This window comes from Elephantulus edwardii, unplaced genomic scaffold, assembly GCF_000299155.1.
Source record: "Elephantulus edwardii isolate Elephantulus edwardi_28Jun2011 unplaced genomic scaffold, EleEdw1.0 scaffold00011, whole genome shotgun sequence".
In the NCBI taxonomy this organism is placed as follows: Eukaryota; Metazoa; Chordata; class Mammalia; order Macroscelidea; family Macroscelididae; genus Elephantulus; species Elephantulus edwardii.
In genome coordinates, this window is record NW_006399761.1 from 6544828 (window position 1) to 6559955 (window position 15128).

Consider the following 15128-nt stretch of genomic DNA (forward strand, 5'->3'; position numbering starts at 1 on the left):
TCACGTCGTGATTTCTCAGACGCACGCTCACGTCGTGATTTCTCAGACGCACGCTCACGTCGTGATTTCTCAGACGCACGCTCACGTCGTGATTTTGCGCTCGGCCACGTGTTTGAGTGGGACGAGCGTGTAGCTGGAACTGTTGGCGGCCCTGGGGGCCGGGGGGCAGTGGCTGTTCTTCGGATGGGATTTGTGGGCCGTGCACGAGGATTCGGTCCTGTGGACCTGCGCTTGCATTTCGTAGAAGCCAAACTTGCTCATGAGAAGGAAGAAATCCCTGCGGAAGGTCTTGGTGAAGATGGCGTAGAGGAAAGGGTTGGCGCAGGAGTTGATGGGGTAGAACAGGACTAGGAGGATCTTGGACTTGGACACCGTGATGAGGGGCACCTTGAGGGAAGCCGAGATAGCGAAGAAGGAGATGGGCGCCATGCAGAGGAAGTCGGTGAAGATGAGGATGGCCATGCGCTTGGCGATCTTGGTGTCACTCGAAGAGGACGAGACGTTGGGCTTCCTCACCGTGAGGTAGATGTGGGCGTAGCAGCCACAGATGACCACGAAGGCCAGGACGTTGAGCATCAGGAGGGACACGATGTAGAGCTGTGACAGGGGGCCGTCAAGGTCCATGGGCAGGCAGACGCTCACCCTCATGTAGCTGCTGACACCCACGATGGGCAGGAGGGCTACTGCCAAGGCGAAGGTCCAGCCCAGCAGCATGGCAGAGGCCGCGTGGCGCAGCTGCACCTGGCGGTCCAGCTGCATGGCGTGGGTGATGGTGTACCACCGCTCCAGCGTGATGGCCGTCAGCGTATAGACGGAGAGCTCGCTGCCGAAGACGGTGAAGAAGCCGGCCGTGTGACAGCCTGCGCCCGTCTGCCAGTCGATGGCGTAGTTGTGGTACTGGCCCTTGGTGTGGATGTCCACAGACGCGATGAGAAGCAGGTAGATGCCGATGCAGAGGTCGGCAAAGGCCAGGTTGCACATGAGGAACCGGGGCACGGTGAGCTTGTAAGGGCTGGCGGTCAGGATCACCAGCACGACGATGTTGCCCGTGACGGCCAGGATGCTGATAGTCCAGATGAGGACTCGGAGGACGTTGTGGCTCATGATGTCTTCACACGGGTTGAACGCGTTGGGCTTCGGGAAGCAGGTCACGTCGGCCACTTCAGTGCATAAGTCGTAGTCCAGGCCGCTAGACATCATGTCAACCCTGGCGCTGAAAGTGGGCTCATCAGCCTCCGCCAAAGAGACTCTCTGGCCTCTAGCCTGAGCCATTGCATCACCTTCTCGCCTTACTACAGATCTGTTGCAAATGGGGTGAAGCTCAGAGCTAGAAAAACACAAAAGGAATAGAGTCAACAGCTTGGATTCACATTATTGTCTTGGCTCAGAGTTAAAAGAAGGGGTTTCTTCCTGAGAAGTCTTCCCCTCCCCCCCAACACCTTTTTGCTAAAGGCTTGTCCGCCCTTGAAGTGAAGCTCAAGGATTAATGCTGCTTTCTGTAAATGCACAACAACGTGTCAATCTATTTCTCTAGATGGACAGCCCACTGGGGAGACCATCTGGCCACAACCTGAATGTGGGGAGGAAGGCGCCTGGGAGGAGCTAAAGCTTGCTGCTAAGTGCAAATAATTTACAGACCTGGTATCAACTCCAGCCTTGCCCTTCCTGGAGCTCTGTTGAGCCATCTCTTATATGCCTGAGGCACACATACCCCTGTTCCTCCTCTCCACCCTCCCACCACTGGTAGACCACCACTGTTTTCTGACCTAGAAGAGACCCTTTGTTTGCTTCGTCCCTCCATTTGACTTGGAGGTTTGGAGCATGTAGTTAGCGCCCTGCTAGCCCTGATCCACTGGGAATGGTTTGGAAAGGCCGCCTGCCTCTCTGGTCTCCAGGCCACCAGAGGAGGTAGTGTTCTGGAGGATTCTGGTCTTTGCTCTCTCTCACTCCCCAACGGCCACAACAGGCCTTAAGCATACATCTGTCTACAAGGTAAGCCCGCTCGCTTGTACTAAATAGATCCCTTGTGGGCGCCCAAAAGAGCAACTGCTGCTTGCAAAGAGGCCTCATTTATTCCAGGACTGTGATGCACCCCCTGGGGAGCCTGGTGCGCCTGGGTCTCCCTTTCCTCCCTTGCTTGTCCCTTTAGACTCAAACGTACAGGAAACCTTGTTGCCAGGGAAGTGACACTTTCAGAGGAGATTTGAAGTAAAGCCAAGTGATAAACATTCTACACATACAGATAGATCGGGCGAAGAGGGGAAAGAAAAAAGCAATTGTTTTGTTTCAAAGCAGAGGCTAAAGGAATGGGATGATTTCATACAGGGGCTAGTTTTGGGTCTCTCTCTCTGTGTCTCTCTCACATTCCCTTCTTTTTTCACTACTAGCTATGGGACAGACACACAGATATATGAAGTGATTATGGTTTGTTGTTTTTTTTCCCAACCCCATATCTCAGATCTGAGTAGGGAAGTGAATGCTAACACCCTTTAAGGACCTCTGAGATAGGAAGCCTGGTGGCTGGGGAGTGGAGGAGGTAAACGCCTCATTTAATCACAAGCAGTGCAGGCCTGCTAAGTGTCCCGACCTACTTGGACTGGGCTCTTCACCCTCAGAGCTGATGAGAAGGAGCTGCTTAGGGAGGCCCCTCTATCCCTGCTCTTCCTCAGAGGCTGCGGCAGGAAGGAAGCCGTTTCCCCGTAGCCCAGGGGACTTTTCTTTGGTAGGGAATGGTCTGTCTTTTGTTTTAGAGGCTTGTCATGTTAGTCACAGGTTGCTGTTGTTGCTGTTAGGTGCCATCAAATTGAGTAGAACTCATAGTGACCCTATAAACGAAAGACCTGAAACCTGTTCTATCTTGCACCATTCTCACACTTCCTGACACAGGCGCCCATTGCAGCAGTCAGTCCACCTGGTCAAGGGTCTTCCTCTCCTTCGCTGCCCTCCACCCTTCCCAACATCATGTCCCTCTCCAAGGAATAGCACCTCTTAGCAGTATGTCCAAAGTATGTGAGGTAAAGACTCATCATTCTTGCCTCCAAAAAGCTCTCTGGCTGCACGCTCTCTAAGACATTTCTATTTGTGTTCTTGGCCATCCATGGCATGTTCAGTGTTCTTCTCCAACATCACAGCTCAAAGACATCAATTATTTTTCTGTCATCCTTATTCACTGTCCAGGTCTCCGATGCGTAGCTAGTAACAGGGAAGACCATTGCCTGAATCAGATGCACCTTAGTCCTCAAACTGACCTTACTACATATCAGTAATTTGGAAATGTCTCTGACTGCAGATTTTCCCATTGCAATGCATCTCCTTATTTCCTGACTGCTTGTATCAAGGGTGTTAATTGTTGATCCAAGCAAGATGAACCTGTTGACAGTTTCAATCTCCTCCCCATCCATCATGACACTACCTGTTGGTCCAGTGGTAAGAATCTTTGTTTTCTTGATATTGAGACACAACCCACACTGCAGGTTGCATTCCTAGATCTTCTGCAACAAGTGCTTCAAATAGCAGGTGACTAATTTAGAGGCTGGAGGCTCTGGTTCATCACACTACTTCAGAAGGAAGGCTTGGCAATCTGTTTCTTAAAAACCAGCCTTTGAAAACCCCATGGTCACACTTACCTTCTGACACGCCCAGAGTTGCTCGGAGGCATAATTGACTCGGTGGCATTTGGCTCATAGAGAATGACTGGGCAGCACGGTATTATTAGGAAAAAGGAAGAGAGAGGGAGAGAAGGAGGGAGGGGTGAGAGAGGAGAGGAGAAGAAAGGAGAGAGAGAAAGAAAGTATTGGGAGGAAAAAAAGATAACTGGAACTGTAGGGCAGATTGTGTTTTAGTTGAGTCAGATGTCTTACCAGAAAGGTGAAGCAAGCTCGGAAATGGGCACACAGGGTGACAAGAGAGGCATCCTTTTGCCCTGAATCTAACGCCCAACTGACTCTTAAATCCTTTGATGGAGGTATCTGCGTTTCAGATCAAGGAATGGAAGTGAAGAAATCTGGGGCCTGACAACAATGATTCGGTTCATTGAACTGGACCAAATTTAAGCATCCAGAGACATCCTTTACTTCTCAGGGCTTAGCGGAGACACCCTGAGGACTGATGGTTGAGAATATCACCAGCTTTTTAGGTCTTGAGGCTCTGCTTTCGTACAAAGGAGTGGCCCAAGAATATCGGTGAGGACAAGATAGACAATATATCTCTCTGAGAAAACATCTACAGACATGGAAACCGAGGGAGACGGGTCATGTCTCTGCAGGGCTGCGGCAAGTTCTAAGCTTCCTAAATAGTGGACACTCATCCAGGGTAGTTTAGATTGTACTTTTGTACCCTGTTACGGATTGAGGTGTATCCTCCCAAAAAGATTCACGTTGGAATCCTAACACGTAGTGCATTACATGATGTGCTCAAAGGTCAAGGGTTCAAATCTGTGAGCCCCTCTGTGGCAGAAAGATGAAAGTCTCCTCTCATAAATATTTACAGTGTCCAAGACCCCACACAAGGTCATCACTGGCAGCTAGGATTGACGCAGTGACAGTGGGCTTGGTTTTTGGTTATACCTATGTGTACCAAAGGTAGGTGGTTCGAATCCACCAGTTCCAGTCTCTGGTGGAAAGATTGGCAGTCTTCCTCCACGTAATTAACTGCCTCTAAAGATCTTCTGGAGGGGTCATCTGTGTGTCGGTTCTGACGCTATGGTATCCACCAACAACATGCATGTAATATAGAGCTCTGGTGGCCTGGTGGGCAAGGAGTTGCCTGCCAATCTGAAAATCCTGTGGTTTGGATCCACTAGCTGCGGCATGGACGAAAGATGGGGCAGTCTCTTCCCATGAGGCTTACAGCCTCTGAAACCCCCTGGAGATTCAAATATAATAAGTCAGTTCCAACATCATGGCAAAGAGAGAAAAAGATGCATGTAATCTCATTTGGAAATACAAATGATTTATTTATTATGTTAGTCTGCTGTTAGGGACCTCTCTGAAGTACTGAAGAGCAATGGTGTCTCTCTGGAGACTAAAGTGCGCCTGATACAGGCTGTAGTCTTTGCAATCACTTGCTATGCATCAAAGAGTTGGACAATGACTAGGGAGGATAGAAGTATAATCGACACCTTTGAACTGTGGTTTTGGACAAGAGTATTGAGGGTACCAGGGACTGCTAAGAAAACGAACAGGTTCGTCCTGGAGAGGGTTAAACCAGGCTGCTCCTTGGAGGCAAGGATTCTGAGGCTCCGTCTGACATACTTTGGACATGTTGCAAGGAGGGACCAGTCCTTAGAGAGGGACATCATGCTTAAGAGGGTGGAGAGACAGCACAGGAGGGGAGGACCCTCGAGATGGATTGATTCAGTGACTGGAGTGGTCAGAGTGGGGGTATTGGAGACAGTGCGACTGGCACAGGACAGAGCAGGGTTTAGGGCTGTTGAACATAGGGTCGCTATGAGTCGCAACAACTCAATGGCATATAGCAACAACAACAAACCTACATCATTTCAGGGATACCTTAACCCTTATCGGTTCTGAGACACAAAAACAACAGCTTAGACGCAGAGGGAACCACATTGCCATGGAGTTGATTCCGACTGGAAGCTACCCTAGAGGATGGAGTAGAACTGCCCCCCAGGATTGTCCAGGCTGTAACTCTGTATGAGAAGGAATTGCTTCATCTTTATCCCGTGAAGTAGTAAACACGCTCATCTTTCAATTAGCAGCTTAATATTTAACGCACAGCATCACCAGGACACCTGACTCAGAGAAAAGCAAGCACCAACCGGGGAAAGTTGGATGCTTGATGGAGCCCCGAGTAAGCTCCCCCCCCGAGAAGAAGCGCAGTGGAGAAGCAGAGATGGGGCTTCCTCCTTGGAGCGCACACAGAGAGCCTTCCTGTGGGGATGACACCCTGAATTCAGACTTCCAGCCTTGTAAACGGGCAGAAGATAAATTACCGTTTGCTGAAACCACCCATTTGTGGTGCTTCCATTACAGCAGGACGAAGATACACCTCGATCAGTCATGGATGCCTGAATGTGCTGTAGTCAATTAACACATGTCGCTTTTCTAGTCTTTGGCTTTGACGCATGCCTGCACGGTGATGCTGTTATGTTTCGTGGGGTCAGAACCAACTCAAGCTGGCCCTGCAGTGGGTTTTCAGAGGCCATGTGTCTCACAGGAGACGGAGCATCCCGTCTTTACCTCGCGAAGCAGCTGGTGGATTTGAACTGCCTGCCTTTGGGTTGGCAGCACAACTCCTTACCCACTAGGCCCTCAGTGTAGGAGTAAACAAATGCGAGGTGGCTGAGTGAGACTATATAACTGTAACAGTGCTTGTGTCCTACCAAAGGAATTGGACCGCCTGCTAATAATGGGAATAGCAACTTTTGGGGTGGCGTCAAAGCCACTCCCCATGATTAGCCAGTTCTGCCATCCTGCTGAGCAGATTCAGAATCTGAAATCAGGGATCTCAGTGACATCATGAAATAAGCAGCTGCAAGCACGGGGAGGTGCGTGGGGCCATGTCTGACCTCGTAGGAACTGGCTCTGTGCTGTTGATGGCTTGATGGGGAGTCTTCCCCTTTGCGAGCTGCTGCAGGTCAGACTTTCCTGCACTCCTGCTGCTAACAGTTTTACAGTGGGCGTTTCTGGAAAAGCAGTAGCCCAGGCCCTGAGCTTCAGAGACAGACAGGCTACAGGATTTTAATTTGAGCCTTTACTGGTTTACGGTTTCTAAACTTTAGCGTCGACATCCATGAGAAAGGACTGATAATAAAAGTATTAAAGTTAGAATACCAAATTGCAAAGCATTAGGATGGCTGCAAGAGAACGCATAACAGGTGCCAGCATGAACCTCTGTTTGTGGGATGACTGAGGTCTTGGGGTCTAGGCCCTGCGTGAAGACGTAGATGCACTTGCCACACAGCCTCAGTGTCAAGTCAAGCTGTGGAGAAGAGACCTTCACACAAGAAAAAGTCACCAGTATCAATGCAAGAGCAACATGAACAATGCAAGCCAAGTACAGGACCCTCACAAGGTCCTCTCTGGTTCAATGGCAAATGCAAGTGTGGTTGGCATGCTCTGGAGTGAAAGTCCAAGAGGACCATCCGGTCAAAACCTCGGTAACCAGAGCCCACAGTTATACTCAGGACTTTATTTCCAAATGACAGCTGGAGGAGCAATTTCATCACACAGCTTGAATCTTAGTACCAAATAATACCTCCAGTGCCATGCCGTGAAAACATTGTGTGTGGTTTTTTTTTTAATTACTGTAGTTATCTTTTGAGTAGTTGAATTAGTTTGCATTCTGCTTGGTTGTGTGTGTTGTAGTTTGAGTAACTCCACCGTGGTATACCTTGCGAGAAGAGGCATGGACCTTCCCCTGAACGTCCTGGTGGTAAGATGTAACCAGGCCCTGGGAGAGTGTGAGGGCAGGGACAGCTAATGGGACAGGGGGGTCGGGGGAAGGCTTTCTGCCATGGGATACAGAAGCTGAGCCCTGCAGCTAGGTCTGCCGGAGGTTGCAGGGCCGGAGGAGTGCGCACAACACAGCAAGATGAGAAATTCCTGGGGCGTGTTGGAGCTGGGCCAGGCAGCAGATCGAGTGCCACTCTCCCCGTGATCTTACCTCCTTTGAGATTTATCTTGAGGGGCATTCAGTTGCAGGGATTTAGCAGCAAATTGGTGTCTTTTTTTTTCTTTCCCTGGATGGAATTCTTAACTGGACTGAAAAAGAGACAAACCTTCTGCTTCAGTCTGGGGCTGTTATAATTCTAATCATTAGGAAGAAATCCCCGGGCCCTTGAGCTAATCCATGAGAAGCGGCAGACGCTTCAAGTGGGTCAGAGTGCGGACTCTCAGTTACTTGGAAAATATTCTCGGGTGTGTAGTTTTCTTTTTGTTTGTTTTGGTTTTGAGCAGAGGGTATGTCCACATGCACAGTTCCTTGTCTGTTAAAGAAGGAATAATAAAGTGTGTTAAACAGAAAATCCTATCACATGGAATCTGTGTTAGTTCTGTGCTGCTGTGTAAGGTCTCATTGCTGTGGTGGTGGTTGTTGTGTTCTTTCAAGTCAGAACTGGCCCATAGCTGACCCTCCAGTAGGTTTTCAGAGGCAGTAAATCATACAGGAGGCGACTGCCCATTCTTCTCCCAAGGGGCATCTGGTGGATTCGAACTGTGTGCCTTTGGAATTTCAGCTCAGCTTCTTACCACTAGGCCACTAGAGAGCCTAGGGCCATAGAGACCCTATAAGATAGAGGAGAACTGCCCATATAGGGTTTCTTAAGCTGTAACCATTATGGGAGCAGATTGCCAAGTCTTTTTATTGTAGAGCTGCTGGTAGATTTGAACCTCCAACCTTTCAGTTAGCAGTCTGGCACATAACCATGGTTCCAAAGGGCTCCCTATGAGTCTGAATTGACTGGGTGTGTATAACAACAATTATTATGTACATAAGGGCACTGACAATGCATCGCTCCATGGAGTGCAGTGCAGAGGTCAGTAAGAGCTTAAAGCCAGTAATTTCCTGTTTCCAATGGATGCTTCAAAGATTTGAATCATCTTCATTCATTTTCCATTCTTTCTACCTCCTATCTACTGTCTTCCCAGTTTTTTTAACCAGTTATCCATTGGGACTGGTCTCTGTTTGGATGGTTTTGTTGTGTCCCATTGAGTCAGAGCTGACCCTCTCCGATGGGTTTTCAGAGGCTATAAATAGCCTGGGAAGAGATTGCCCTCCAATCTGGTGGGTTCAAACAGTGTGCCTTTGGGAGTGCAGCACAGTTTCTTACCACTGGGCCACCATTACCCTCTTTAAATCCTGGTTGAAAAATCTTAGCATCCTCTAAAGCCAGAGAAATGTCCCAGCTTTGTTTGTCCTTTGAGGTGCTAAGATGTGAAGGGGATGTTAGAGGCTGATAGTGGGTGGGGTGTGTTGCTGTGTGTGTGTCAGTGTGAAGTATTGGAACTTCTCTCCTCCCAGATGAACCTTGATTGACAGTTGTTGCCATTATGAGCTGTTGAGTCAGAATCGCCTGATAGCGGACCAGTCAGTGGGTTTTCAGGAGCAATAAACTACGTGAGAAGAGACTGCCCATCATTCTCCCACTGAGCAGTTGGTGTATTCAAACCGCATGCCTTTGGGGCGGAAGTGCATCTCCTTTCCCACTAGACCACCGGCGCTGTCTTGGTGAGAGTATGCTAGAACACTGATGGGTACAAAGTTTGAGATTTGAAGGACAAATCCATACATAAATACAAAGGAAAAGAGGATCACCCTTTTAGAGATTGGTAGTACCAGTGGCATGCTGGGCTTGAAAGGTGTGCAGTTTCCTCCCTTAAAGATTTCTGGCTTCAGAAAATCCTATAGAGGGTTGCTGCGAAGCAGATTCACTCAAACAGTGGTGACTTGGGTCAGACACTGCTTGGTCTTGTCTGTGTTGTTTAATACGTGATAAGAGTTGATAAAACTACTGAAATAGTCTGCTCTTGGGTGTCCAACTTCTTAGATTCCCTCAACAAACCAAATCATTGATTCAGAATGTGTCCAAATTATAGCCTTTAACAAACCAAACCACTGATTCACAATGTGGCCACGGGCTTCAGTGTGAGTGATCTCTCAGGGAACAGATTCTCTTCATGTCCCAGATATGCCACATATACAGATCCAGTTCTGCAAGGAGGAAATGCCCAGACGGGGCCCAGGGGAGGGGGCGAGGACTCACCTCTGCCGGTTCCAGTTGGCAAAGGCGCAGCAGTGACTGGGGTAGGTCAGGCTGGCTTCCACGAGGGCAACAAACTTCTCCAAGCTGGCAAGCTTCTTCAAGTGGTAGGCAGAACTGGCCTTCAGCTTCTTGAGGTTTTCTAAGCCACAGCGAGGCAGCGAATGGATCCTTGTTCTTGAGATATCTCTGTAAGGAGAGAAAAGAGGTGTGGTCTGATGTTTACGTTTCTGCTTGGGTAGCCGTCAGGGGAGCGGGTGTTCTAGTGACGTGCTTACGCGAGTGAGGAGGATGAATCCCATTCACGCAGTTATTCTAACAGGACCAGCGAGCGGTTCAGGTAGAAGCTCTGGCCCCGTGTTTCTCGTAGGAGGAGTTACACAACCCAGTGAGAAACCCAGAGTTGACTCTGACTCCCGTGTTCGTGCAGGACTTGGGGAATTTCTGTGGCTGGATTTCCAAAGTAGATCACTGGGCCCCTTCCTCCTAGTCTGTCCTAATCTGGAAGCTCTGCTGAAACCAGCCCACCACAGGTGACCCTGAACAAATTTCACGTATTGGTGACATAGTTTCCAGTGTCACAGCACCGAACAAGCCATGAGAGTATGACACACTGACAGATGGGTGATGATGAACAGTCAGTCGCTGTCGAGTTGACTATGACTCCCAGCAACCACATGTGCGTTGTAACAGAACTGCGCTCCCTGAGATTATTAGCGGTTGGTTTGTAAGAAACAGATAGCCAAGGCTGTCTTCTGAAAAGTCGCGAGGAGGACTCAAACCTTTAAACTTTTGCTGGACAGTAGAGCATGCGAACCATTTGCATCACCCAGGAACTCCAGGTAGATTACAGGCCACCCTGAATCTTGAATACACTTGAGGACCAGCTGCTCTGAGGCTTCGCTACGGTTGGGTGCTGTTGCATTACCTGGGACTCACAGCAATCCTGTGATCAACAGATTGAAACCTTGCCCGACGCTGCCCCGTCCTCACAATCCCTGCCATGGTCAAGGCCATTGTGGCAGGCACTGTGCCAGTCTGTGTCGTTGAGAGTCTTCCTCTTGTGTGCTGACTCTCTGCTTTTTCTGGCATCGTGTCCTTTCCCAAGTAGCGGCATCTACGAACAACATGGCAAAGTGCGTGAGACCAAATGCCACTCTCTCTGCCTTTAAGAAGCTCTTTGGTTGCTCTTTCTCCAAGACAGATTTCTTTGTTCGTGTTGTGGTTCATGGAATAATCAATGCTCTTTGACAACGCCACAATTTGAAGGCATTTTTGGTTGCTACTGTGGGTGAGTAGAATTAACTGTCTCTTTTTCTGTAGCGGATCTTGTGGTTGTTGTTGTTGTTATGTGCCATCGAGTGGACTGTGACTCATAGTAACCCTATGAACAATAGCCCTGAAACCTGCTCTACCCTGAGCCAGCCTCACTGTCTCCTACACACTCACCACTGATTACCCCAGTTACTATGTCAGTCCATCTCATCCAGGGTCTTTCTCTACTATGGTGTCCCTCCACTTTTACAAGCATGATGTCCTTCTCCAAGGACTGGTCCCTCCTGGTCACATACCCAAAGTATATGAGACGGCTTCAAAATCCTTGCCTCCAAGGAGTAACCTGGCTGCATCCTCTCCAGGACAGACCTGTTAGTTCTCTTGGCGGTCCATGGTATGTTCAATACTCTTCTCCAGCACCACAACTCAAAGACATCGATTCTTCTTCTGTGGTCCTTAGTCATTGCCCAGCTCTCTGATGCATAGCGAGTAATAGTGAAGACCATGGCCTGGTTCAGGCACACCTTGTTTCTAGATTGACATCATTGATATCATCACTCGGCAGAGGTCCCTGACAGCATATTTACCTAATGCAACACGTTTTTTGTGTTTTGTTGCTTTTTTTTTTTAATTTCCTACCTGTTGGTGCAAAGAGTGTTGATTGTGGAGCTAAGCAAGCAGAAATTGTTAACAACTTCAGTCTCTTCTCCATCCATCATGGTGCTCCCAACTGGCCCAGTTGTGAAAATCTTTGTCTTCTTGATGTTGAGCTTCAATCCATATTGGAGATTGCAGTCCTTGACCTTCTGTAGCAAACACTTCAGGTCCTCCTCAGTTTCGACGAGCAAGGTTGTGTCATCTCCATAACTCAGGTTGTGGGTGAGTCTTCCTCCAGTTTCATGTGAGACTTGCGACTCGAAAGCGTAAGTTGAGTTGGGTTTGAGGGATTGAGATAATTCACCCTTCCCCACTCTAAAAAAAAATAATAAAATCATGACACTAACCATAAACATATTCAGGTGATCTTAATGAAAATCTGTGGCAAAATTTCTTCGGGGTGGGGGGAAGATAAAAAGAAACATAAGCTAGGGAGAGGGGAGACTGAAGCTATCGGAGATGGCCTTAACACACGATGGTTGTACAGAATTTGGTTGTTGGCCAGACATTTACCTACGTGCCCCAGCTCCTCCGCTGATTAGATTTGTGACCTTGATTGGTCTGTATCAGTTGCCTATATCTCTTTTTCCTCTGCTGGCAACTCTTAATCATGTCCACCCCAGAAGATTGCTTTGAAACTTGGAGTTATCAGGAGGGGTCAGTCCTTAGGAAAGACATCAGATTGGGACAGGTGGCAGGTGAGGGAAAGAGAGAGACACCTTTAACAAAATGGATTGCCAGTAACTCTTGGTGGGCTTGAGCATATCAGAAGTGGTGAGGGTGGTGCAGGACTCTTAGGATCAGTTCACGGCATGACCGTGAGTCGCAGTGGCACCTAATGTCAATAACGAATGTGCTGCAAAGGACTTCTTTAAAGTGCTGAAGAGCAAGGATGTTATGTGGAGGGCTCAGGTGCACCTAACCTCACCCACAGCATGTCCAGCTGTCTCATACACATGCCGGTGCCGGACAGTGAATAAGGAAGAATGGATGCCTGTAAACTGTGGTCCTTGCTAAGATTGTTCACTACGCTATGAACTTGCGGAGGACCAGACGCCTTGCAGGTGTTATAAGTGCAGCTAGAATGCTCTTTCAGTGACAGTGGTGAGGTTTTGTCGCACACACTTTGGGCATGTTCCTAGGAGAAGTACAGCATGCTTAATAGAAAAAGAAATCCCAGAACCATGGCCACTGAGCCTATTCTTCATAGGATTTCAGAGGCTGTAAATCTTAATGGGAGGGGACTGCCCCTCTTTCTCCCACTGGTAAAACAGAAAGTCTGTGAAAAAGAGAAAGAGTCTCAAGAAGATGGACTGACAGACTGTGCATGAGCGCAGCAAAGATCTGGGCAGGGTTTTGTTCGGCTGCAAATGCAGATGCAGCGAATCAGATCACACTTGATGGCACCTAACAAGAGCAACAAAACACACACGGAGTCTTCTGGGCAACAGAAGGTACTGAGCTCTGGGCAGTGTGGTTAGTACACAGATGAAGCGGAAATTGTTCATGTTTGTTGGGGTGTCTGCTCCGTAGGTCCAACAGGGGTCGTCATGGATAATGACCATTATTATACAATGGAAAATGATCATTATTATACAAATGGGCAGCTTCACCAGGTCTCTGTTCCTGGAGGCCTCTGAAGCTCATCTTTTCTAGAAGTAACACCAGTGATATGGCTGCAGCACTGTTGGGGGCAGCCCTGTCAGAAGCAGCCAAGACCAGGTGGTAGGAATGAGGAGATCTAAGTGGCCCTCGTTTGGACCTCTTGGGCCAGCACTTGTGCAGCTTGGCCAATAGTGGGCACATCTGATGGCATTAATAGCAAGTGACCACTAGGACTTGGTCCATTTCAGCACTTTTGGATGTACTTGGGGGGAAGCCAATACCCAGGTCCTAATGCATCTGTCCATCTCTCCACCCGAATGGTACCCATCCATCCCTTCTTCTACCTCTGCATTGTCATTATGCTTTTCAATACAATTTACTAATAAATCCCCCTAACTGCTATGAACTTTGTTGTTATGTACCATCGAGTCGGAACTGACCCATAGCTGACCCTTCAGTCGGTTTTTAGAGGCAGTTAATCTCACGGGAGGAGATTGCCCAGCCTTTTCCCACGGAGCAGCTGGTGGTCTTGAACCGTGTACTTTCAGGATTGCTACTAGGCCCCCAGTTGTTGTTGTTAAGTGCAACTCATAGCAACCCCATGCCACCAGAGCTCCCTATAAACTTTAAGACCATCAACTACCTTCTTCCTCAAGTCTCAGCATTGCCTGCTGTTGCTATTAACACCTTGTTTGAGATTTAGAAGAAATTCTTTGTTTAGAGCAAATTATTATCTAATAACTACTAAGTGCTTTGTAACTAGAGGAGTCTGAGTGATGCCGTGGTTAAGCATTTGGCTTCTTGACCAAAACATGTGCACCCACCAGTGGCTCTATGGGAAAAAACTGTGGCAATTTACTTCATCAACTTTACAGACTTGGAAACTCTATGGGGCAGCTCTGCCCTATCCGCTAGGGGTGTGCTGCAGTCAGAATCAATTGGACACTAATAGATTTAAATTGATTTTCACCATCAGCCTTCTCTGGAAAATGCCAAGTAGCTCAAATTTGTCAATGGTCTGGTTCAACACTTCTATATAGTCACTATCTTCAGTTATTTGCTTGCTTGTTTTTTCACTTCTCAGATAAGTACATTTTAATTCTTCTATCGTGTGTGTGTGTGTGTGTGTGTGTGTGTGTGTATGCTTCTTTTTCGTGTTATATTTTTTTGGTGTTTATGATTTTGCATTCCCCCTTCCCCATTTTTCAATATTCATTTACATTACTTTAGGGGTTTGGCTTTAGGAGTATTTAGCTCCTGCTCTGCCGACTCAAAGGCACACACACTTCGAGTCCACCCACTCCTCTACTGGAGAAAGATGAGCCGGTTTCCCTCACGTGATCCACTGCCTCTGAAAATCCCCTCAGCTTTGAATGGGTTCCAGCTCGATGGGACCTCATAACAGCAACAAGCAGCATTACGGTTAATTCCAATTTTATGCCTTTACAGACATTGTTCTCATGAAATAAAAAAACCCCAACAACATAGTTTATGACTATTTTAGGCATTTCTTCTGGGTGTTTACCTAGAAAAGGAATTGCTGGTCCAGACAGCTTCCACATTTACATATACACCAGCAGTTTGTATGTAAAGTTACCAGGTTCTCCACACATACGTTGTGATAATAATTTTATGTGTAGACGTAATTAGAATTTTTGTGCCTTTCTAATGGGTTTTTGGGTTGTTGTTTTTTTTTTCTTCCCCAAAATATCTACTTAAAAAGTAGTTTCTAGATCCATCTTGAAGTACAACAAGGATTATATCCATACACTTACAAGGAAGTCCAGTGAATACCACTGTTATTCAGATATATGCACCAACAACCAGAGCCAAAGAAGAAATAGATTATTTCCACCAACTTTTACATCCA

General features: G+C 47.8%; 1 protein-coding gene across 1 annotated transcript in view; it reads right to left on the reverse strand.

The window, feature by feature from the left end:
- The window catches only part of LOC102851043 (follicle-stimulating hormone receptor-like), a 379630-nt gene that overhangs the window by 115183 nt on the left and 249319 nt on the right, over positions 1-15128 (reverse strand). Inside the window, exons 9-10 of the mRNA XM_006881015.1 lie at positions 9725-9910; positions 86-1327 (exon numbers count right to left, since the gene is read on the reverse strand). Coding sequence (XP_006881077.1) covers positions 86-1327; positions 9725-9910 — 1428 coding nt within the window. The remainder of the gene's footprint in view (positions 1-85; positions 1328-9724; positions 9911-15128) is intronic.